Below are 25,807 nucleotides of genomic sequence, written 5' to 3' on the forward strand. Positions count from 1 at the left end.
CCGAGACCAGTCACTCCCACCACTTCCACACACACAGCCTGCTGGAAATGGAAAGCCGCGGACAGAGACACTTCTCGCCACCGGAGGGGCAAGCCTGAGAGGCGACGGCCACCCCGGGCAGCCTTAGGGGCGCGCGGACAAAGCCGCTCTGCCACTGCGGCTGTGCCGTTTTTTGTTCGGGGGGGCCTTCACCCTGGGACTCGCACACGTAACTCGGAGCCATGCTGGGCCTCTGAGCCCTGCAGCGGGAGGACGGAGGACACGGCGGGGCACCCGGTGTCCACTCAGCGTCACCGGCGCCAAGTCTCTCAAACTAACGGAAAGCCAAATCCGCGCCGCCCCCTCTCCCATTTACTCAGTGCGGGCGACCAACTCACCTCTCGCAACTGCCGGGCGCTAGGCAGCCGGAAAGATGCCGCGCGGAGGCGGGTGGGAAATGTAGTCCAACGTGGGAAAGACTGGGTCGCCAGCCGCGGAGTGCGCAAGCGTGGTCGGGGTCGTGAAGGGGCGGAGGCCTCTGGGTGTGATCGAGGACCTGCAGGAAGAGCTGGGACATCCTCCTAACCCCCACCCCACTGAGCAAGCCTGGATCTCCGGGATGGGTGGGGTTTGTGTTGTTGAACTACTGGGGTTAAGAACTTGCACTCCCATCATCAAAGGCTCAATATGTGAGATAATCAGAGTAGGTACTCAAAATACACATCCCAGTGAGGGGGTGTAGGCATATACCAGGGCACTCAGTAAAAACATCCTCGAGGGGTTGAAGAGAAGGCTCAGCGTTAACAGCACCCTCTCTCCCAGAGGACCTGGGTCCAGTTCTCAGCACCCACACGGCAGCTCACAACTGTCTGTAATTTCAGTTTTAGGAAACCTGACACCCTCACACAGACATAGGTGCGGGCAAAATGCCAATGCATATAAAATAAAAAATAAGCTACTTTTTAAAGACATCCTCTAAAAGAGGCGCAGTGCTGTCTACCCATGGAAAGGTTGCTCAGGCTCCTCGGTGTTCTCCCTTTCCTTTCTTCCCACTGTTCCTCCTAGCCATCCCTTCCGGCCAGTGAGTGTATTGTTGTATTGGTTGATATTGCTGGAGATGAAGTCAAGGCCTCACAACGACTAGAAGAAAAATTCTGCTTTTTTTCTAACATCTTTGTATTTGTGCCAGACCTCATGGCACAAATCCCAACTTCAGGAGGCTGAGGCAGGAAGACTGCAAATTCAAGATGAATAAAAATAAATAAAATGAGGACATTATAAGCACTTGAGCTTACGAAATGGCTTTGTAATGGGTGCAAGAAAAGGTTCATGTGAGGTGGCCATGACACCACCCTAGGATCACAAAATAGCCTTGCTTTCTCTTGTCCTGACCTGGACACTCACATTTCTACCCAGCTCACTTGGACAGTCCCACACCAAGGGTTCAGGGACAGCCCACATTTATTTGGCCAGGCTCTGGCCTCTCCCTTATTTTCTTTGTCTCTTCCTAAATGCAAGCTTATACAATATGTAGATGATCTTCTCCTTTGTAGTACGTCCCTGCAAATTAGCCAGGCAGACATCCCTTCCTTATTAATCTTTCTGTCCAGCTGGGGGTATGGGATCTCACCCTCTAAGGTCTAGCTGTCCACTCCTGAGGTTTCATATCTGGCAGTAGCTACTGAGATTGAGAAAGAATATAAATTGATAAAGATTATCTTGCTTGGCTGGGCAGTAATGACACACACCTTTAATCCCAGTGCTTGGGAGGCAGAGTCAAGAAGATCTCTGTGAGTTCAAGGTCACCCTGGTCTACAAGGTAAATTCCAGTACAGCCAGATACACCCGGAAACCCTGTCTCAAAATAAAGAAAAAACAAAGAACAACAAAAAAAGGAACTTGCTTTTTGTTAAACCCTCTAGAAAAATTATGCAGAGCAAAAAACATACTGAAATTTAACAAGGCATTTTTCAGATGTTGATTAAGTACAACATTGATCAGTAAATGGTTTAGGGTTGCAGAGACGGCTCAGTGGCTTAAAGTACTTGCCACGGGCTTGAGACCTGGAGTTCAGATCCCTAGACCCTGCATAGAGGCTGAGCAGGCATGGTGTTCCGCCTGTAGTTCCAGCCTTGGAAGGCAGACAGAGGATCCCTACAGCAAGCTGGCTCATGAGAACAGCCACACTAGTGAGCCCTGGCTTTGAATGAGACACTTTGCCTCACTGGATAAGGTGGAGAACCACTGAGGATGATTCCTGGCATCAAATCCAGGCTTCCACATGCAGAGATCCTCTCATACATACAAAACATGCATACACACACATGCACACCATACACACACAATGGAAAGAGAAAAATACAAGCTTAATTAGATGAGCACATAGAAAGGGCAAGTGACTTTTCTGATTGAAAATCAGCTTTTTGGTTTGTGTGGGGTTGTTGTGCAGAGTTTGGGTGGGACCCACAGCTTTATACACACTTGCCTGTCCTTTACCACTGAACTGTATGCCTACCCTGTTATGATTTTGGTCCCTTTAAGAGACAAGCCACACCCATTCCCCTCCCCATCCGCTGAGGCAGGCTGATCTTCAGCTTCCGGCCTGAGCTCATTCTCTTTTCCATCTTCCTCTCAGAGAGGCAGCTTCGCTTCTGCCTCTCTCCCCACTTCTCTCTTCCCCCTTCTCTGTCTCTTTCTCCTCTTCTCTCTCTCTCTCTCTCTCTCTCTCTCTCCCTCTCTCTGTCCCCCCCCTTCACCCTTCCTCCTCCATAACCCCCTGAATAAACATTCAACCTCACCCTGCATGTCGTGTCTATCCATGTTTCTGTCTTCTGCCCGCCTGCCATGTGTCTCCCTGCCTGGAACCAGCCATTGCTCGGGGACCAGCAGCCGTCTCTGCCTGGGACTGGCTGCTCCCAGGGCCCGCTATCTGCCCCCACATGGCCCGCCGCCACCGCTCTGGGACCGGCAGCCATTTTTTAAAAAAAGAACAACATTTTGGTGCCGTGACTCGGATGATTCGCCCACCCCAGACTTTCACCTGGGGCCAGAGTTCCGGCTGTAGGTGCAGTCCGGGACTCTGAGCTCCCTCCTGGGGCAGAATCAGGACTTGAGGACCTTCTCTACAATGACCCACGTGTTCCATCTGCCTGGACGCAGCTCCTCCAAACAACAAATCAACTAATCGTGAGTGTCCCCATCTCGGCTAGCTTAACCATCTCTTTTAACACAAGGGATTGACCGTTGAGCTCCCGGCAACCCTTCATGGTTTTTAGGGATGGGGGGACCTCCAACCGCGGGCTTTCAGGGCCTCGGTTGTTCCCTTCGCTGGCATTCAATTCGGCTTGTCTCCTGTGCTAAGCCTGTGCCTGAGACGGCTGGCCTTAGCCAGCCCCTCAGTTCACCCGCACCTGGAGGCCCGGGGTCTCCAGTTCTCCCTCTTTTTCTTTTTTCATTCCTTTTCTTCCTTCTTTTCATCGTAACTGCTGCTACGGTGCAGCACACCGCTACAGTGCGGCCTGACCTTGGCTGAATCCCTTCTGCCCGGGAATCCCTTTCCTGTCGGAGGCTGGAGTCGATTCAGCCAGATTATAGCACCCCCCTGTGAGCTCGGACGCCTGTTCACAGGGCCTGGGTGTTCGTGCCATCTGCATCTTGCCTTAACGGGGAGCCGTTTTCGTTGTAGGCTTGAGGTGCCACGGTTTTTGCGGGTGTTTTCAGGGCCTTGACCATGGGAGCCAAGCCATCCAGACCTATCACTCTGGCCTCATGCTTTAAATGCCTCACACTTATCAGTCTCTATCCAAAATGGCCCCAACTACCTTAAAAAAATTTTTAAATGGCCGGTTTTTTCAGTTCCAGCATTTTGCCCCTCCCCTCTGCAGCTTCTGTTATGTCATGGCGGCTCTCCAACAGAGCAGACTACACGTGGTGGTCGCCATCTTGGCTGAGGGCCAGATGGGTCAGGTGACTTTTTCCGCCATCTTGGCTGAGGGCCAGATCACGTGACCACACTCTCCTGGTTTTACCCTGCCTCTTCACTTGGTTTTCATTAAACTCCTCATGCTAACTTTGTTAAATGTGTTTTGAGCAATGGCATGTCTCTGATAGGGCCCATCAGAGTTGTCCACATTGCCCAATTCCTGTTCACTCTTTCTATACATAATAATACATATATTTTAAACTGGTGAGAGGTTTTGCAAGGTGACCTCACCAAACAAATTTCAAACCAAATTTATCTCTTATGCTACAGTCATTATATGTCTAAAACTTCTGTTTTCACAAAGCCAAGGAGTTCTCATGAGTTCCAGGGAGCCAAATTAAAGAATCCACCTTAAACAGGTCAGATACATACCCCTCAATTCCCTGGTCCTAAAATTTTTTTTCCCTTAATTTAACTTTGTTCTTTGTTCTGCCAATACCTTACGGACACCAGACATTCCCATGCCACAGACATCGGTCAGAAGCAAAGAGACCAGCTATGCCAGGATGTGACCAGCACCCAGCCTTCTCTCGTGCCCCCCAAAGACGACACCCATAATCAGCCGGAAGCAGTCTTGAGAGTTCGCCGCCCCAGTTCCTTTGGGCTGTGGTGCCTGGTCTCCTGCTTTTTATTATAAGGAAGACCTGGGAATGTTGTGCTTTCCTGTCGCTTTAAGGGACAAGCCACGCCCACTTTCATTACCTCTGACCTGCCCACCACCATCTTGGGCCCTTCCTTTTCTGCTTCCTTGACGTATGTGCTTTTTATTATAAGGAAGACCTGGGAATGTTATGGTTTTGGTCCCTTTAAGAGACAAGCCACACCCATTCCCCTCCCCATCCGCTGAGGCAGGCTGATCTTCAGCTTCCGGCCTGAGCTCATTCTCTTTTCCATCTTCCTCTCAGAGAGGCAGCTTCGCTTCTGCCTCTCTCCCCACTTCTCTCTTCCCCCATTCTCTGTCTTTTTCTCCTCTTCTCTCTCTCTCTCTCTCTCTCTCTCTCACCCTCTCTCTCTGTCCCCCCCCCTTCACCCTTCCTCCTCCATAACCCCTTGAATAAACATTCAATCTCACCCTGCATGTCGTGTCTATCCATGTTTCTGTCTTCTGCCCGCCTGCCATGTGTCTCCCTGCCTGGAACCAGCCATTGCTTGGGGACCAGCAGCCGTCTCTGCCTGGGACTGGCTGCTCCCAGGGCCCGCTATCTGCCCCCACATGGCCCGCCGCCACCGCTCTGGGACCGGCAGCCATTTTTTAAAAAAAGAACAACATACCCCTAAAACCAATCTTTTTTTTTTAAAGACACATTTATTCAGCATCATGACCGGACTATTCCATTTAGCAATCAACAGCATGGGTAAAGAAAGGTCTAGAGTAAAACCCTCTGCTGGAATGTTTTACACGTTCCACAGAACAGAAACTAAAATGACCTGTTATACAAGAGCCACAAATTCAGTCCTGGAGTTTTTTTGCCCATGCAAGTATTGTTTAAAACATGTCTTCTCTGTAGCAGCCAGGCCCTGCCACCACTGGGCTTGGCTGAGTTCACAAATCTGTTGTGACCTGTAGCTTCCCTGGCACTTCTCTGGCTCTCCTCTCCTGCAAAGCTTTGTTTCCTGGCTGTAATTAGAACCTCCTGCACTGCCATAGCTGCTGCTGGAACCACATAGCCACTATGGTTTCATGGTTTAGCAAAGTACTGGCCTCTGCCACCGTAAGGGCCAGAGCTTCTGCCTCCAAAGTTTCCTTCTTTCCTTGGTCCAAAATTTGAAGACTGATTGTTGTAATGGCCAAAATCGTTGTAGCCAAACGATTGTTCCACCACCAAAACTGCGTCCATCATTACCAAATCTATTATAGCCATCCCCACTGCCACCATATCCACCTGGTGGGAACCACAGACCATCAGACCCTGAATTTTCTATTTTCCTGCTGGAGTAAACAGCTTGTTTTCCTGTGCTCTGAGCAGGAGACCCTGAGGCAGGGGAGTGGCTTATTGTGGCTTGCAGCTGAAGGAACGTGAGAGCTAGGGCGTGGCCATTGGTCAGGGAAGACACTATATAAGCTGCCCTTGAACACAATAAAGTTGGCGTTCTTGGTGTTCTTGTTTTAAGGATGACCTGGTCTCTGTCTCTATGTATGTGTTTCAATCTCCAGGCCCTAACCCAGCTCCGGAATCGGAACTGTTTATAGTGCAGGCGGTACCTACAGGCATAGTACGGGTGGTACAGGACCGTGATACATGTAGTGGTACAGATGTTACATCCACCACCACCATGACTGCCACCGAAGTCACCACGACCACTGAAGTTTTCCCCTCAAACAAAATGTCACTGCTGCCAAAACCGACTCCACAACCACCGCTAAAGTTTCCAGAACCTCTTCGACCTCTTTGGCTGGACGAAGCACTAGCCTGCATTGATAGGTCTTTTCTTACTTCAGATTTGTGCCCATTCACAGTATGGTCCACAGAGTCATGCTCACCAAAGGTGACAAAAGCAAAACGTCTTTTTTCCACTGCCTCTGTCAGGATTTCAGTAACTTCAGTGTTCCCATACTGCTCAAAATAATCTCGCGGGTGATATTCTTTTCCACAGTGAAGCGGGCACCTGGTCTCTGAGAACCCTCTCTTGACACGGCGCTCTTAGGTTCCACAGCTCTTCCTTCCTATGCGGTCTTCATTCACAGCGGCATCCACTTCCTCCACAGTGGCGTGTGTAACAAACCCAAAGCTCCTGGATCGCTTGGTGTTTGGATCTCTCATTACCACGCAGACTCTCGTCGGTTGTTTCGAAGCTCAGCCCTTCAACGAAGAGCTTTGGCAGCTGTTCCGTCTCCCTGGGAGACTCTGACTTAGACAAATGTATCCCAAAACCAATCATTTTTAGCTCCAAAGAAGCAAGTGGCTTGTTCCCTAAGTGATCAATTCATTGGATAAAAGGAAGAAAAGCAAGACAGATGGAAAAGCTCTTCAACATGACCATGGCAGCCAAGATAAAAGGACACAGGAGTCAGGATTAGAGGAGCCTCACTAGCTAAAACACTTGGTACATTAAAAAATACTACAGTACAGTGTTTTTTTTAAATAGGAATTACATTGTACATTATTAGTTTCTTTTTATGTTGTCTTTATTAAATATTGACTGAGACTACAGAATGTATACTGTTTTATTATTATCAAATTGCAAAGAAGTTCATACTCTGAATATTCTAATGAGTGGACGATGGAGCTATTCAGTGAGAGGCCCTGGGTTCAACCCTCAGTGGCACACCACCACCAAACACACACACACACACACACACACACACACACACACTGGAAGGGATGATGCACACCTGTTAATGCCAGCAATCAGGAGACTGAGGCAGGAGGACTTGGAGTTCAAGGTCTGAGCTAGTCTGAGTTACACAGTAACTCAGTAAACAACAGTAAACAACGAAACCAAACACTTAACAAGAATCAGATATCTAAGATCAAGGAGGGATAAATGGTGGAAGGTGTTTCTGTGTTCATCACACCTGTAGTCTCTCATATGAATTCTCAAGAGTTAAGTCACTATCATAAATTCAGTGGCTCTAAATAATGACCACTGCATTATTTTATGATTCTGTGGCCAGCTGACTCTTCTGTTCTGCATGGTGTCAACTGAGGGCACTTAGTGGACTTGGGGCGTTGGCTGGTCTGAAAGATCCCGACTATTCCTAGCTGACGTCTAGTATCTTAGGGTCATATCCAGAAGCCCAGCTTCAGCAAAGGAGCTACATGTCTGTGGTCCCTTCAGCCACATTTTCAAATATGACAGTTCAGGGCTTGAGAGAATATTCTGAGATGGAGCAACCCTGGTAATAAAGCATGGCCCCTGACAGTGGTACGGACATGCTCCTACTATGTTTTCCTGGGCAAACTGGCATCTGCCCATATTTCAGGAGGATGAGGACTGCACAACTTGGTGGAGTTTTGAAGAGCTTGCAGCCATTTTTGCCAGTTTCATATCATTTTGCCAGTTTTATATCATTTCACAAGTGAAAAAAGCCGCAGCACAGGAGCTGAGTGTTTTAGTATAACTGGAATGATGGACTAGAGACCTGAGTGTTTTAGTATAACTGGAATGATGGACTAGAGACCTGAGTGTTTTAGTATAACTGGAGTGATGGACTAGAGACCTGAGTGTTTTAGTATAACTGGAATGACGGACTAGAGACCTGAGTGTTTTAGTATAACTGGAGTGATGGACTAGAGACCTGAGTGTTTTAGTATAACTGATGGACTAGAGACCTGAGTGTTTTAGTATAACTGGAATGATAGACTAGAGACCTGAGTGTTTTAGTATAACTGATGGACTAGAGACCTGAGTGTTTTAGTATAACTGGAGTGACGGACTAGAGACCTGAGTGTTTTAGTATAACTGGAGTGACGGACTAGAGACCTGAGTGTTTTAGTATAACTGGAATGATAGACTAGAGACCTGAGTGTTTTAGTATAACTGGAATGACGGACTAGAGACCTGAGTGTTTTAGTATAACTGGAGTGATGGACTAGAGACCTGAGTGTTTTAGTATAACTGGAGTGATGGACTAGAGACCTGCGTTATTTCCCCCACATCTGTTCATATGTAGGCTAACTGGAGAAGTGTGTTGAAGAGTTACAGTTGGGAACAGACTGGAATACAATACAACACATTAAGTGAACACATTCCTTTAATGGTCTAAAGCCTCGTATGCCAGGTGTGTTACATGTATGAGCAAGAGAGATGTCAGGAAGACTGCTCAGACTTTGCTAGCTACACTTGGCATTATGAATCTTCAGATGGTGGGTGAGGTGGGAGTGCTGTCTGAAGGCCTTCTTACACTCCTTACACTCGTAGGGCTTCTCACCGGAATGAATTCTCAGATGCTGGATAAGAGAAGAGTTGAGGCGAAAGGCCTTCCTACACTCCTTACATTCAAAGGGCTTCTCCCCGGTGTGGATGCTCTGGTGCAGAGTAAGTTTCTGGCGCAACCTAAAGGCCTTCCCACACTCCTCACAGGCGTAGGGCTTCTCGCCGGCGTGGATGCTCTGGTGCTGTGTGAGCTGCGAGAGCAGCCGGAAGGCTTTCCCACACTCTTTGCAGCCGTAGGGTTTCACACCGACATGAACACTCTGATGCGAGATGAGCTGGGAGTAGCGGCTAAACGCCTTCCAGCACTCCTTGCACTCATACGGCTTCTCGCCCGTGTGGATTCTGTGATGGAGAATAAGATGGTAACCCCGACTAAAGGTCTTCCCACATTCATTACATTCATAGGGCTTCTCGCCAGTGTGGATTCTCTGATGCAGTGTTAGCTGCTGTCGAACTCTAAAGGCCTTCCCGCAGTCCTTGCATTCATAGGGCTTCTCGCCAGTGTGAAGTTTGTGATGGACTCTGAGGCCGGAGCCACACAGAAAGTCTTTCCCACACTCTTTACACTCGTAGAGTCTGTCAGCAATGTTCAGCTTCTGGTGTCGAGTAAGGTGTGCATACTGCCTGAAGGCCTTGCCACACTCTTTACACACATAGGGCTTCTCCCCAGTGTGGATCCTCTGATGGAGGGTGAGCTGTCCTCGTACCCTGAAGGCCTTCCCACATTCTTTACACGCATAGGGCTTCTCACCAGCATGGAGTTTTTGATGAGCGCGAAGGTCTGGGCCATATATGAAGGCTTCCCCACACTCCTTACACTCATACAGCTTCTCACCAGAATGAAGCCGCTGATGTCTGGTGAGGTGTGCCGTCTGCCTAAAAGCCATCCCGCATTCCTGACATGTGTAGGGTTTCTCGCCAGTGTGGATTCTACGGTGGAAAGTAAGCTGCTGGCGGACTCTAAAGGTCTTCCCACATTCTTCACACGCATAGGGCTTCTCCACAAAATGGATTCTCTGATGTGGAGCAGCAGACGTACGCTTCTGGTAGGAGGCCATTTTTTCACATGTGACTCTCACTTGTCTGAGATAGCCGTCCTGAGATCCTTCTTTCACTTGTCTGAGATAGCCCTCCTGAGATCCCTCTTGGCTTTCATGTTTTCTTCTGGACTCCCATTCACTTTTTAAAATAAGGCCCTTCAGGCCACTGCTCCCCATTCTTTCCATTATCTTCCACTGGGATAAATTCACTTCATAAATGCCGTTTTCTGACAGGGACTGATTGGTCTCATCCTTAGTTTTCAAATCTGCAAGAAAGCAGACACATGCTGTTTCCTTTTTCTCAAGAAATAAACTCTGCAGTAGAGACAGAAGCTAAAGAAGGCCATGTTCAACCAAACTCAAATCAGTGTCTTATACTCTCTGCAGTAGAAACAGAAGCTAAAGAAGGCCATGTTCAATCAAACTCAAATCAGTGTCTTATAATTTGGGGAGCAAAAGAGAATACTAGGAAAACAAGAACTTGTGTAAGAAAAGGCAGTGGTAACTAAGCAAACATTTACTGCACTGGTTCATGAACTGAGGCATGGATCGGGTCACTGGGTGGCTCACTACAAATACTGTTTAAACCTGGGTGTAGTGGCAAGCGTCTTTAATCCCAATCTTCCTTCTATCGGGAAGGAGAGAGGTGAATCTGTGTGAGCCAGCCTCATCTATATAGTGAGTTAGTTCTAGGACAGCCAGGGTTACATAGTATAAGAACCTGTCTCATAAAAACAAAAATGAACAAAAAATCTCAATACTGTTTAAATACTACCAAAACCACTTGGATAAAACTATAATTTTTGTTCCCACTTATCATGTGTGTGTGTTTGTGTGTATGATGTGCACTTGTGTGTAGATACATGTTTTGCATGTGTGGGGGTACACATGGGAGGCACGTGGAGGTCTGAGAGTGATGCAGGAATCATCCTCCATCTATTCACTGAGGCTGGGCCTTTCAGTCAAACCCAGAGCAGTCTTGCTAGCTAGCTAGCTAGTGTGCTCTAGGGTAGTGCTTTTCAACATGTGGGTCGCAATCCCTTTGGAGGGGGGGTCACATAAGATATCCTGCATACCAGATATTTACATTATCACTCATAACAGTAGCAAAATTACAACTATGAAGAAGCAACAAAGTAACTTTATAGTTAGGGGAGACCACAACACGAGGAACTGTATTAAAGGGTGGCAGCATTAGGAAAGCTGAGGATCTCTAGGAGATCCTGTCTGTGTCGTCCAAGTCTGGACTTAGCAATGGATCTCCATACCTAACTGGCATTTACACGGCTTCTGGGGAACTGAACACATTTGTGAAGCAAGCACTTTAACCACCAGATCAGATTCTAATTTTTATTAAACATTTAGGAGGCTGGAGAGATGGTCCAGTGGTTAAGAGCACTGGCTGCTCCTGCTGAGTAGATTTATTTACTTATTTTTTGTGCATGTTTTGCCTCCTTGACTTTTGTGCACTGTGCACACGCAGAGGTCAGAGGAGGGTGTTGAATCCCCTGGCACTGGAGTTACAGATGTTTGTGATCCATCAGGTGGGCTCTAGGAACTGAACCTAGGTCCTCTCCAAGAGCAGCAGCCCTCTTAATCATGGAGCCATAGCTCCAGGTCCTCCATCTTATTTCTGGAGACAGTCTCAGACCTGGAACTTCTCAGTTCACCTAGACTGGCCAGCCAATAATCCTGGGATTCTCTTTCTCTCCTTCCAGGCATAGAGAACACACACACTGGCTTTTATTTAGATGCTAAGACTCTTCTAACTCAGGGCCTCCTGTTTGCACCAGAGCAAGAGCCTCATCAGCTGAGTTCTCCATTACTGGCAGTTTTACATTCTTACAGTTGTTATTGGCTTTCCTTCTCTGACTTTATAAAAAGGCGCTGGAGATGGATGCAGCGCTCACACAGCTGCAACAGCGCACTGTTCAAGCCTCAGCTTTTCCTTACCTGAAGCTCTTTAAAGCCGACACAATCTTGACTCCCTCCCTACTAAGTCATGAGCTCAGAGCATAACAGAGTTTGGCTCATTTCTTTATCGTAATCACTACTTGTTCTAAGTGTATCTTTGCCTCTAATCTCTCACAGTTTACTACAGATGGTTAAATATTCTCTTCATGCAGCTAAGCTTGCTCAAGGCTCAGGTGTAGTGATGTTTCATTTGTATTTTAATAAGTAAAGCTTGCCTGAAGATTAGAACGCAAAACAGCCACCCTAGTCAGTCATACAGGCCAGGCAGTGGTGGCCACACCTTTAATCCCAGCAGCCACACTAGTTAGCCAAAGAGGCTGGACAGTGGTGGTGCACATCTTTAACCCCAGCACTAGAGAGGAATATAAACTGGAATGACACAGGAACTTGCTCTCTTTCAGTCTGAAGATTTCATAGAGGTAATTGCTCTCTCGTGGCTTAGTTCCTTTGCTTTTCTGATCTTCAGGTTGAACCCCAATATCTGTCTCTGGGTTTTTATTATTTGTGCACAGACAGGGAGTTCACTCTTATGCCCTCCTCACTTTGCATCTGCCCTATATCCGATCTTTTCTTCCTTTTCTGTGGAACCTGAGGTTGGACTCAGGGCCTCACCAACACCAGGCAAGCCACAATTCAAAAGACTTCTTATGCTGGTCAGTGGTGGCGCACACCTGTAATCCCAGCACTCAGGGCAGAGGCAGGTGGATCTCTGTGAGTTCAAAGCCAGCCTGGTCTAGAGAGCAGGTTCCAGGACAGCCAGAGCTACACAGAAAAAACCCTGCCTCGAAAAAAACAAAACAGGCTTCTTCTTCTTTTTTTTTTTTTTTTTTTTGGTAGTCACTGTATTTTATTGGAAAACATTGATATATATTTTTCTTCACAGCTTGAACTGAACACAATATTGCCCGGTTTAAAAACAAAAACAAGAATAAAAAACAAAACAAAAAAACAAAAACCGAAACATTCCACAAAGTCCACAGCCTCACGCCTACCTGCCCTTACCCTCAGCTCTTGGCTGGGTCTCCCGATATGCCCTGTCCCTCCCTCCCTCAAGGCTGGTGCCAAGGGGTGGAAAGGAGTCTCAAAGCTGGGCAGGTCCCAGAAAAAGCAACGTGATTACCCTGGGGGGCCAGATGAGAACAGAGAAAGGAAACGAACCCAGACTGAACTGCCCACGTTGACTGACATATGTCCCAGAGGCTAGAGTCAGAAGCAAGGGCGCAGATCATGCTCTCCGCTGGGGAGTGGGGCAGGCAGGGTGAGGAGGGCAGAGGCGGGCAGAAAGCAATGCCAAGTCACCACGGAGGGGCAGAAGGTGCCCGCTGCCCAGTTCAGGGCTGGTCCAAGAATGATGTGGGGATGGTTGCTATGTAATGTGCTGGTGATCTTTCTTCTTCTTCCCTTTTATGCCCCTTAAAACTTTGATTTTTGTCCCTAACATGCCGGGCCAACTAAAGGAAGGGTGGGGAGAGGGGAGATGAGCCCCACCATGCTCACAAGAACCAACCTGCAATAAACACTTCTGTGGGCCACCGCGCAGAGCAAAACAGGCTTCTTATATTGTTACTTCGGCTGGGTTCTCTTCAGCGCCCGTTTCCTCTGTCGCAGAGCGAGTCACGTTTCCCTAGTCATTATGTCACAGCTCTGTGCCTTCCTCCCCGCTCCAGTCCCCTGTTCAGTCCCTCACCAGAGAGACCTTTCCAGAGTTCCTGAGAATATCATGATTGCATTTCCGCACTGTGACACAGGGCTATATCATACTGAGATGCTTAGGAACTCTTAGGGTAACGGAGGCAAAAGTTCTCACATATATCTGAACGTGGAGGACTCACTGACAACTGACTCACTGCAGACCAGAAGACAGCAAGCCAAGAGGAGAAATCAGAGAAAAATCCCTCTCCTGATTCCCATGGGCGCCAGGCATGCATGTGATGTACATACACACATATGTAGGTCAAATGCTCATATACACTGAAAAAATAAATAACTCCTTTAAAAATTTCAATTTTGTGAGGAAAGGTGGCCATAATGTTAAAAACTTTCCTGGGCCGATGATGTAGCTATAAAGTAGAACACTTGTCTCGAGCGAGAAGGCAGGTTCCTCCACAGCCGGCGAAGCCTACCAAACACGGCAGAGCTTCCCTAGGTCCCGGCACTGCTCACAGCACTCTGACACTGCCTGCCACTCTGTTCTCTGTGTATGGATAGCGATGGCGTCTCTCTAATGTCGAGGAGAATCTATAGGACTGTCCTCACTACCTATCGCACCCCTTTTTCGTTCTTCCTTTTTTAAACATTTATTTATTTATCATGTATACAGTGTTCTGCCTGCATGTGTGTCCACAGGCTAGACCAGAAGAGGGCATCAGATCCTATCAGGGATGACTGTGGGCCACCATATGGTTGCTGGGAAATTGAACTCAGGTCCTCTGGAAGAGCAGCCAGTGCTCTTAACTTCTAAGCCATCTCTCCAGCCCTCACGCCCCTTTTTCAGCTAGTTGAGTGTGTTCCCCAAGCCTCATAGACCCCCACTTACCTGAATTTTGTCTTCTTTTCCTCACAACCTTCCAGGGCTCTTTCCCTTGCTCCAGCAAGGAAATCACATCTGGTTTAGAAATGAAGCATCCTACTTAGAAGAAAAGAAAAATGAGGTAATGAGGAAATAAAACGAAAATTCAAAATTTCTTTGGTTCATTTTAGTGAAATTTATTACAAAACATAGGTTACCATGACAACTGATAAAATCCTTAAAGAAGGTAAGCTGGTTTAGGAACATTCACATGAAGGTTATCTAATAAATCCAGGTTAGAGAGGAAGGGGAAAGAACCTTTTGTGAGGCAGTAGGCAAGCTACTCCTATGCTTAATTCTCTTTATCTGTAAAAAACAACAGTAGGAGTGTCTGCTACAGGGGCTGGAGAGATGGCTCTGTGGTTAAGAGCACACATTGCTCTTGCAGTGGGCCTGAGTTCAGTTTCTAGCACCCACAACTCCCAGCTCCAGGGAAACCTGCCACCCTCTTCTGGCCTCCTCGGGCACTGAATTCACAGACACATACTAAAACACACAAACACATATGGAAAAATAAATCATTAAAAAATTGTCTACTAGTCTCCAGCCATTACCCAGACACAGAGGAAGCAAGATGCGACTGCCTCGCTGAATAAGGTACCGAGCCACGTGGCTAACACAGACAGGAATAATGGGCTAATGTAAGATGTAAGAATTAGTTAATAAGAAGCCTGAGCTAATGGGCCAACTAGTTTATAATTTAAAAAAATGTCTACTATGGATGGGTGCAGTGGCTCATGCCTGTAATACCTGCACTTGAGTAGCTGAAGCAAGAGGGTGTTGAAATTGACTTTGAAGTCATTCTGGGATACAAAGAGAGAAGCTATTTCTTTAATAATAATAATAATAATAATAATAATAATAAATGTCTACTTTGTGGCAGTACCTAAGCACTACCTAGCTGAACTATGCGTATCTCATTAGCTATTAATACTGCTACTTTACTGAGGGAAAACAATTAGTTTCCCAAAAGACATTTACTGCTATTTCTTTATTTCCCGTTGTGTGGGTGTTTGTACATGTTTGTTGTGTTATGTGGGTGTGATGTGGGTATGCACTGGTTGGTGTGGATGTGTGCCTTTGTGCAGGTGTGTGTGCGTGTTTGTGCATACGCTGTGGAGACTAGAGATTGACATCAGTTGTCTTCCTTCAATAGCTCTTCATCTTATTATGTGTGTGTGTGTGTGTGTGTGTGTGTGTATGTGTGTGTGTGTGTGTGTGTGGTCAGAGTACAACTTCTAAGAGTTAGTTCTTTCCTTCCCTGGATGAGGCAGGGCATCTCTCATCTCTACTAGGCTGCATATTCAAGCTTCCAGGTGATCCTCCTGTTTCCACCTCCCATCTCACCAAGGGAGGGAACAGATTCACACCACTGCATCCAGTTGTTACATAAGATCCAGGAACTGAACTCAGGTTGTTGGGTTTTATGTTTCTACTGGTTCTAACCACTGAACGATCTTTCCGGCCTTCCAACTTGTTTTCGAAATAAGGTCCTTCATTAAACCTTAATATCACTGAATTGGCTAGGATGACTGGCCAGTGAGCTTCAGGGACCTCCTATCCCTGTCCTGACCAGATACTTACAGAAGTGTAAGGCCATCACGGTCTTTCACATGGGCTCTGAAGAGCTGAACTTGGGCGCTTGTTCTTAATGTCCACTTGTCCAGCTGAACCACCACCCCAACCTCACATACTACTATTCTTATGATGTTCTTAGATTTTTAAATTTCAGCCATGAAAGGTGATAAAACTGACAGTTCATTAGCAAAGGTAATGAACAAGCCAGGTAGTGGTGGCGCACACCTTTAATCCCAGCACTTGGATGGCAGAGGCAGGTGAGTCTCTGTGAGTTTCGGGCCAGCCTGGTCTACAGAGCAAGTTCCAGGACATCCAGAGCTACACAGAGATACCCTGTTTCGAACCACCCCCCCAAAAACAAACAAACAAACAAAAACAAACAACAAAAAACCAAAGGTAATCAACTAGTTTACCTTGAGCTCTAAATAGATCCTGGTGACTTCACATGCTACTATATAAACTATACACGTTCATTTGCTAGAGAAAGACTAGGAAACAACGCACAACTATTTCCTTATATGTAGACCAACAATAAAACATATAAAGCAATTTGGAGTTCAGAAACAAAGTGGCGGCCAGTGGGATGGTTCAGTGGGGAAAAGCATTTGCCGTCAAGACTAGTGACCCAAGTTCAGAGTTCCCAGGACCCACATGGTAGAAGTGGGGATATTGTGGAATAATCCTTCCGCAAACTGTGAATATGTGTTATAAAGAGCTGACAGGCCAGTAGCTGGGCAGGAAAAGCCAAACTGAGAATGATGGGAAGAAGGAAGGTAGAGAGTGAAGAGAGATGCCAGCCAGTCATTAAGCAAGCAGGATGTGTAGAAAATGAACCATGTGGTGAAGCACAGATAAAAAATATGGGTTACGTTAAGTGTAAGAGTTAGGTAAGTAACAAGCCTGAGCATTTATAAATAATATTTAGTCTCTGTGTGGTAATTTGGAAGCAGCTACCAGGTCAGGGAGCAGGTGGTGTAATGGTCTTTCCTGTCTCTTTAAGAGACAAGCCCTGCCCACTCCCTCCCCTGTCCACAGATCTTCCTTCTGCTTCAGGCCTGAGCTCTCTTCCTTTTGGTCTGTCTCCCAAAGAGGTAGCTGTTGCCGTGGCTCCTCTCCTTCCCACCACCATTTCTCTCTCTCTTTCTCTCTCTCCTCCCCTTCTCCCTTTTCCCTTACCCCTCCAAAACCCACTAAATAAATATCCAACCTAACTCTGCATGGTGTGCCTATCCATGTCTCTCACCTGCCTAGGCTGTGGCTACTCATGGGACTGGTTGCACCACCCAGGTCTTTTACCCTCCATGTGTCTCCCTGCCTAGGACCCGCCGGCCCTATGGCCTGTGGTTCCCTACCTAGAACTGGCTGCTTTCATGGCCTGCCCTGGTCTTGGGACCTGCTGCCCACTGCCCACTGCCACTCGGGGCCCTGCAGGGTGGTCTCATGGCCTGCTGCCCACTGCCACTCAGGGACCTGCGGGGTGGTCTCAAGGCCCGCTGCCCACTGCCGTCACTTGGGGACCTGTGGGGTGGTCTCATGGTCCACTGCCCACTGCCCACTGCCGCAACTCAGGGACCTGCAACATTTTATTTAATCCATTACAGGTGGCAGGACAGGAAAGCTCCGTCTACAGAGAGCCCACTCCTGCAATTTGTCCTCTGACCTCCCCATGTCACTGCACAGCCGTGGCCCCTTCCCCATGTGTATAAACAAAAAATATTTTAAAAGCAAAATGTCTTGTTTGATAGTGATAAGACTACATTGAAGTCTAGCCCCTGAAGTAGCTCACATCAGCTCTCCCGCCTCTCAGGAGGCTGAGGCTGGAGGAAGGTAGTGTTACAAACCACCCTGCCCTACAATATGACCATGTCTCAAATAAGTAAATAAAAGCTTTTAAGACGTTCTGCCATATAAAGGGCCCAAAGGTCACGTAAGCATGGGGAAAGCAAATGTACTGAATGAAAGTACTCACTCCCGACTAAACGTTCCAACTATCTCCTTAAAACAGGAAGCAACACAGGGGAGATGGCACGGGGGCAAGGGCGCTTGCTGCCAACCCACGTCCACTCCCAGGACACACACAGTGGAAGAAGAGAACCAACTTTCAAATATTGTCCTCTGACCTCCACACACTTGCTACAGCTTGTGCATGCCCCTCCCTTACCACATACACAATAAACAAACAAACAAATAAATGTAAAAAAAAAAAGCAAAGGTTTTCTTGGAAAGTTATTCTGGAAATTTCCAGAGAGAATGGATGTTAGCGCACACAATCAAGATGTCAAACAGACAGGCTTACCCAGCGAGGCCACATTGTGGTAGTTCTCCATCATCACATCTTTGTACAGATCCCTCTGCGCTAGGTCCAGGTACTCCCACTCCTCCCGAGAGAAGGCTATGGATACATCACTGAACATCACTGATACCTGAATGACAAAGCAGATGGCACAGCTAAAGCAGACAAAAATCATCCAAAGCCCAGCGAGGAGACATGCAAGAGATGCTGAGAGAAGTGGGCATTTGCTGGTTGAGACAATTCTCCCTATGGAACATACCCACTGTGTAGCCCAGACTGGCCTTACAGAGATCCACCTGCCTCTGCTCCCGTGTGTTATATTAAAAGCGTGGTCCAGCACAGCTCAGAAGTGGGCCACTATAGCAAACCGGCTTGACCTGAGAGACTACAACAGGAAAATGAGGGTCCTGCAGCAAGCTGCTTGTATGTTCTACGAGGGTCTTGCTGCTGCTCTTCTCTTCCTCCTCTTCTCCCCTAACTTCCACCCTCTCCCTTGTTATGAACTGTCACTTTCGGCTGCTACATACTCTGCATACCTCAAGAACCCAAACATGTACGGAAAGCAAAATCTGATCGAGCAGAACAATGAGAATGTGCTGGTTGGTTTTTGTCAGTTTAACACAAACTACAGTCATCTGGGAAGAGAACCTCAATTAAGAAACTGCCTCCATCACACTGGCCTGTGGGCATGTCTGCAAGACGTTCTCTTGATTGATGTGGGAGTGCCCACTGTGGGTGGTACACCCTGGCCAGGTGGCTCTGGGTTGTTATATAAGAAAGATAGCTGAGCCAGGCAGAGGTGGTGCACGCCTTTAATTCCATCATTTGGGAGGCAGGGGCAGGTAGATCCCTGTGAGTTTGAGGCCAGCGTGGTCCACAGAGCGAGCTCCAAGACAGCTGTTACACAGAGAAACTCTGTCACAAAAAAAAAAAATGAAAACAAAACAGAAGAAAAAAAGAAAAGAAAAAGAAAAAATAGCTGAGCAAGCCGGAAAGAACAAGCCAGTGAGCAACACTCCTCTATGAAGCAACTGCTTCAGTTCCTGCCTCGAGTTCCTGTCCTGACTTCCTTCATGATGGACAATAAGCTGTAAGATGAAACACACAAACAAACAAACAAATCCTTCCCTCCCTCCGTGGCTTGCTAGTCACAGTGTTTACCACAGCAAGAGAGAGCTCCTAGGACAGATATAATGGACACACTGCAGGCGGGGCAGGTGGGGCGTCAAGAGTGAGAGACTAGCTGAGGGACAACAATAATCATAACAAGTGAGGTAGGACATGAATGCAAGGCAGCCTGGGCTACACAGCAATAACCTGTGTGTGTGTGTGTGTGTGTGTGTGTGTGTGTGTGCTAATGCAGTCACGCATGTGGTAGTGAGACAACAGCTTTGTGGAGTCAGTTTTTGCCTTCTGCCTCTGTAAGTTACCGGAGTCAAATTCTCAGGTCACTAGGTTTCTATCACCCTGCAGCAAGGGCCTTTGGCCCACTGAGCCGCCTCACTGGCTCCATTTTTTTTTTTTTTTGTTCTGTTTTAGAGGCAGAATCTCACATTGTAGCCTGGATCACCTGGGACCTGCAGCCTTTCCACTGCCTCAACCTCCCGAGTGCTGGAGTTAAAGGTGTTAAAGGTGCCACTGTCCCTAGCTCCAATATTGTCTTCAGGGACTAGGGAAACGGCTCAGTGAGTAATGTGCTTACTACACACGCATGAGGACCTGGGTTCAGATACAAGCAACTACACAAAGGCTGAGAAATGGAGGTCATGTGGTCATCCTAGCCTTCCCTATCTGACTGCAAATGTAACACTCCTCCTGAGCTCTTGGGGCTCTAGTGAAGCTCCTAAATCTGAAAGCAAGTTTCCATCAGACACATCCCTGCCCAGCCCTAAACCCACAAGACCTCACCATACCTTAGCTGGAGCCCAACAACAGCGTGCTTATTCGTTTGTTTATTGGTTTCTCAAAATAGATAGGGTTTCTCTGTGTGTCCCATCTTCTCTCGGCTCATAGATGCCGAGTGATTTGTTCAGTGAGCACATGGATGACTGGAAAAGACAACGCCTGTGTTTTCCCTCAGTGGATTTAAAACAGCCGGGAGGAATGTCCTGGATGGGGTTCTCATAGTAAGTTTCACAATAAAGAAATGTTCCTATGTGTCTGGAGAGACGGCTCAGTCATTAAGGGTTCTCACAGAGGACCTGGATTAGGTCCCCAAGACCTATATGATGGCTTAGAACTTTAACTGCAATTCCAGAGATCTGACACCTTCTTCTGGCCTCCCTAGATCCTGGCACTCATGTGGTACATATGTACATACATACATACACACACACACTCATACATGGTGCATATATAAACACCCATACACATAAAAAGAAATTTCAAAAAAAGAGGTATTCGCAGGACCTTAACATGACAGTGCTTCCAGAAAAAAGAATATGAGCAGTTAACTTACACGGGCCATGGTTTGGAAATTCAACAGTCTTCCTTGAAATGTATTTCTCAGAAGAAGCAGAGTCCACTGGGGCCAGAGCTGGGGAGGAAAGCAAGTTGGTGAGATGAGCCCCAGAAGTCCCCAGACGATCTCTCCAGCTAGGCCACAACACCTTACCCAGTCTCCTGCAAAGTTTCCAACGCACAGCTGGAGTCACCAGACGTAAGAAAGAAAATCCAAGTACCAAGACTGGCAGCCATGTCAAACTACCGGGATACAAAATTCCACTCCACCAGTATTAACACTCGCATTCTGAAGAATATGAGGAAATGGGCATTCTAGCCAGCAAGCCAAAGACAGAATTGTTTTTAAAAAGTACATGCAGCATTTAATCCATACAAACCCTCTGACTCAGAAATTCTACTCTGAGGACTAAAGAAAACAATTATATATGCATATATATTATATATATAAAATTGCTTGTCGGGGGTGGTGGCGCACGCCTTTAATCCCAGCACTCGGGAGGCAGAGGCAGGCGGATCTCTGTGAGTTCGAGGCCAGCCTGGTCTACAAGAGCTAGTTCCAGGACAGGAACCAAAAGCTACGGAGAAACCCTGTCTCGAAAAATCAAAAAAAAAAAAATTGCTTATATACACACACACACATATATATATATATGGTCATCAAAGATGTACATCAAAACATGCTAACAAGATGGCTCAGCTGCTAACGGTACTTGCCACCAAGATGGATGATGACTTAGTTTGATCCCTATGCTCACACGAGGAAGAGAATGACTCCCACGAGTTGTCCCGACCTCTACACACATTCTATGGTATGCACACGCAAACACACATTCATACATACAAATAAATAAATGAGGGGGAAACATTGAAATACACTGTCCATACAGGAAAAAAAAGGCTGTAACAAAATCCTTCAATAGGAAATTCAGCACCTACAGGATAAAAAGAAACCTGTCATTTTAAAATGATCCATATCAGCCGGGCAGTGGTGGCACACATCTTTAATAACACTCGCACCCAGGAGGCAGAGGCAGGTGGATCTCTGTGAGTGCGAGGCCAGCCTGGTCTACAGAGCTAGTTCCAGGATTGCCATGGCTAAGAGAATCCCTGTCTCAAAAAACCTAAGTAAATAAATAAAATAAATTACTAGTTATAAAAATAAAGGTTTTCCTTTGAGGGAAGTTATAAATATTAAGCATTGGAAAATGGATCTGTGCATGCAGACATTGGTGTAAGGAGTCAGGCCCTGTTTCCAAGAAATAGACCTTCTTATCCATTAAAATAGAAAAAAGCGTTTCACAGATCAAAGAGGTGGCATCCAATTCCCTTAACCTTACCTTAAAACAGGCAACAGCAATGTATTTCTCTCATTCTCGAGAGTGCTTTTAAAAGACTTCAGCAGGACTAGGGTAGGTGAGAATCCTAATACCCAAACTTTTCTCCGAGCCTTGTTCAGCCTGGTCAGACCAAAGCACAGGACACAACCAGTCCTGTCACTCCCATCTGTCAGTCACACACAGAAGGACAGAGAACTGTTGTCCTTTCCTGGTATCTCAGAAAGGCCAGTGTGGCAAATGGCCAGGGCTGGAACCCCACACAGCCTGCTCCACGTGTTCTGTGTCCGAGTTTCTGCGATACATCGGGGACACCCCCAGGGAGCCAAGCGAGTGTGGGGGTGTCGTTCAGATGTACCATTCTTTTCCCACGATCGGGAGCGCTTTGCTTTGTTTGCCACGAGTCTTTTGTGTGGCGCCCAGGTGAGTGGCTGGGGACCATTCATCTCGGGGACTGACGTGCTACACCGCAGCCGACCCTGGGGTCTGAATCGCCCACTCCATGGCCTCCGCAACCTCGCTTACACAAGCCGCCCTGCATCCCACTCACTCACACAAATGCCATCACAGCGGTGCGGTCTCCTGGCCGCGCTCAGCCGGGTGTCACCTGCCACGCCCAGCAGGATCAGCCCGCTGGTCGTCCCCACGCAACCAGTGTCCGAGCCCAGTCCCTCCCAGTGCCCTCTTACCCCGCTGTCCGCAGAGCCTTCACTAAGTCCAGGGAACCAGGACCCAGAGGCCAGCGCTGCTCAGCTGCCCCGCCCCACGCCGCCGAGGTGACGCCTGCTCGCTGGAGCCCAGACCGGCCACCATCCCCAGACCCTGAGGGCCTAAAGGGCTGCGCGCGGGGGCTGCTGGGAGGGACTGCCGCTCGCCCCCAGTGCGCAGGCGCTGAACGCGCAGCGGAGCCCCAGGGCTGCTGTCGCTGTGAGCTTTATTGGGGTCGCAGGACTATGGGAGGAGCAGGGATCTCAGCTTTGCTTTTTTGAGGAAAAGACTGGTTTCCTCCGGGGAAATTGTGTTTTTTGATAAAAGCGTAGATTTGTTGTGGAGATGACTGCAAGTGAACGTGTTTTAGAATAAGATTTTAAAGGCAATGCCCGTCATGTAGAAGTTTGCTTCTGCCCCATCCTTGAAGATGTTTTTAAAAGATTTGTTCTGTGTATGGCTGTTTTGTCAAATGTATGCACGTGCACCGCCTGCGTACCTGGTGCCCAGGGAGGTCACCATGGATGTTCGTGAGCCACCCTATGGGCGCTGGGAACAGAATCCCGGGTCCACTGCAAGAGCATTAAGTTTTATTAGGCTCTGAGGAGGGCCTTGTCCCGAAGATTTGAGTAACTCTAGACTAAGAGAAAATAAGATAAACAAGAGGCACTATGGCTAGAGCAGACAGCCCAGGATCAAGGAATCAGACAGATGCCCTCCTTTCTTTCAGTTTCTCTGTCCTGGAACTCACTCTGTAGACCAGGCCGGCCTCAAACTCAAAGATCCACCTGCTTCTGACTCCTGAGTGCTGTGGTTAAAGGTAGGTATCACCAACACCCAGCAACACCATAAATCTCAATTAATACTAATGAAATATTGGGGTAGGGGTAGAATCATTCCCATTTGATAGTATCCACTAAAAAACTCCAAAACAATGAAGGGTCATAATCCCAGCATTTGGGAGGCAGTGGTAGGTAGATCTCTGAGTTCAAGGCTAGCATGGGCTGCAGAGAGTTACAGTGATGTGGGAAGTCCTTCTGGATATGTGTTGATTTTATTGGTTAAAGAATAGAGAAGCTAGCCGGGCGGTGGTGGCGCACGCCTTTAATCCCAGCACTCGGGAGGCAGAGGCAGGCGGATCTCTGTGAGTTCGAGACCAGCCTGGTCTACAGAGCTAGTGCCAGGACAGGCTCCAAAGCCACAGAGAAACCCTGTCTCGAAAAACCAAAAAAAAAAAAAAAAAAAAAAAAAAAAGAATAGAGAAGCTACTTGGGTCTACTGCAGGGCAGAATAGAGCGAGGCAGGGAAAACTAAACTGAATACTGGGAGAAAGAATGTCGAGTCAGAGAGGAGCCATGTAGCCGCCAGTGGAGAAAGACGTGAGCCGTCAGCCAGAACCTTGCAGGTAGGCCACAAGCATCGTGGTAAAATATAAAATAATAGGAATGGGTTAACTTAAGATGTAAGAGCTTGCTAAGAATATGCTAGAGTCATTGGCCAAGCAGTGTTGTAATTAATACAGTTTCTGTGTGACTATTTTGGGTCAGGGCAGTTGGGAACAAACAAACTGCACCCACCATTACAGGAAAGTTAGGACTCCATAGGGAAACCTGTCTCAAAAAACAAAAGCAAACAAACAAAAGAATACAACCAAAAGTCCAAAGGGTCCTAGCTGAGCATCTGCCTGTAATCTCAGCACTTGGGCAGGCATGCTGAGTTTGAGGCTAGACTGGGGGGCATAAGGAGACCCTCTCTCAAGAAACAAACAAGCCCACATGCCAAATAGCTCAAGGTGAGCAAATTGAGTCATGCCTTTAGTCCCAGCGACTCTGGAGGCAGAGGTGCAAAGATCAATTGAGGCCAAGAGTTTGAAACCAGCCAGTTGACTGCATGAGATTAAAAGTATTTGCTGTCAAGCCTGAGGACCTGAGTTCAATCCCCAGGACTCACATATGGAAGAGAGCCAACTCCTCTAAGTTATGCTTTGACCTCCATACATGTAAGGTGCTATAGCATGTACACACATGCATGACATAGACTCCTGATCTGAAACAGAAAACATCATCTAATTAAACAACCGATCATGACTACTCTTTGGGAAATGGGTGCAGGCTGCAATCAAAGGGTGTTTGTCTTATTTAGGTTTAAATCTTCCATAAGGAAAACACAGTCTTATTTCTACAGATAAAATTAAAGCATGTAAGCCAGGGAGAGGGCTCAATGGAGCTTGCTGTTCATTCCCTGGGAACCAGATAGTGGAGGTCAAAACTCGCCCGTGACCTCCACAGCAAGGCTGTGGCACACGAACTAAAACTGAGAAAATAAAATGTGGGGCCAGGCACGGTGGGACATGCCTTCACTCCCTGCACTCATAATCAGGCTGCAGAGGCAGGCAGCGTTCTGTGTGAGAGTTTGAGGCCAGCCTGGTCTATTTAGTCAGTTCCAGGATAGCTGGGGGTACGTAGAAAAACCCTGCCTCCAAAATAAACAAACAAACAAACACACTAACATATTAAGTAATGGAGTTGAAGAAACGGCTTATTGGTTAAGAACACTGGTTGTTCCTACAGAAAATCTGAGTTTAATCTCATCACCATATGGTGGCCCATAACCATCCATAACTACAGTTCTAGGGGATTCATGCCCTCTTCTGACCTCCTGGGCCACCATTCAGGGGTACACACACACAAACACATGAAGACACTCATACACATAAAACAAAGACAGAAGTGCCAGGGAGAATGCCCATTGGGGGCGTGTATTTTAGTATTATCATGACAGAGCACCAACGACGGCCACTGGGAGGCACTTAAGTGGCTTATCAGTAGCACAATGAAACATTGCCAAAGTCAGAGTCCTGTGATTGCTAAGTTTTTTGGTTTTTCAAGACAGTTTCTCTATGTAATCCTGGCTGTCCTGGAACTTAAGTATTGAACCATCTCCCACCCACAGGTCTTCCTCCCAACACCCACTAAGTAGACCAGGCTGGCCTCTGCCTCCCATGTGCCA

General features: G+C 47.3%; 1 protein-coding gene across 4 annotated transcripts in view; it reads right to left on the minus strand.

Annotated features, from left to right (window-relative positions):
- Nucleotides 1–8,646: 8,646 nt before the first annotated feature.
- LOC121449650 (zinc finger protein 82) overlaps nucleotides 8,647–25,807 on the minus strand; it is a 32,795-nt gene continuing 15,634 nt past the window's right edge. Inside the window, exons 1-6 of one of the 4 annotated variants that reach the window (XM_041654245.1) lie at nucleotides 22,780–22,951; nucleotides 20,908–21,042; nucleotides 20,752–20,829; nucleotides 18,297–18,423; nucleotides 14,390–14,482; nucleotides 8,647–10,145 (exon numbers count right to left, since the gene is read on the minus strand). In XM_041654245.1, the coding sequence (XP_041510179.1) occupies nucleotides 8,737–10,145; nucleotides 14,390–14,482; nucleotides 18,297–18,423; nucleotides 20,752–20,760 (1,638 nt within the window). In that variant the 5' untranslated portion in view covers nucleotides 20,761–20,829; nucleotides 20,908–21,042; nucleotides 22,780–22,951 and the 3' untranslated portion in view covers nucleotides 8,647–8,736. Of the gene's footprint in view, nucleotides 10,146–14,389; nucleotides 14,483–18,296; nucleotides 18,424–20,751; nucleotides 20,830–20,907; nucleotides 21,043–22,779; nucleotides 22,952–25,807 lie in introns of those variants that run through there. The other 3 variants (XM_041654246.1, XM_041654244.1, XM_041654247.1) reach the window with 3 other exon arrangements.

This window comes from Microtus oregoni, unplaced genomic scaffold (genome assembly GCF_018167655.1).
Source record: "Microtus oregoni isolate MIOR12 unplaced genomic scaffold, Mior012 000006F_ref0000085, whole genome shotgun sequence".
NCBI lineage: Eukaryota > Metazoa > Chordata > Mammalia > Rodentia > Cricetidae > Microtus > Microtus oregoni.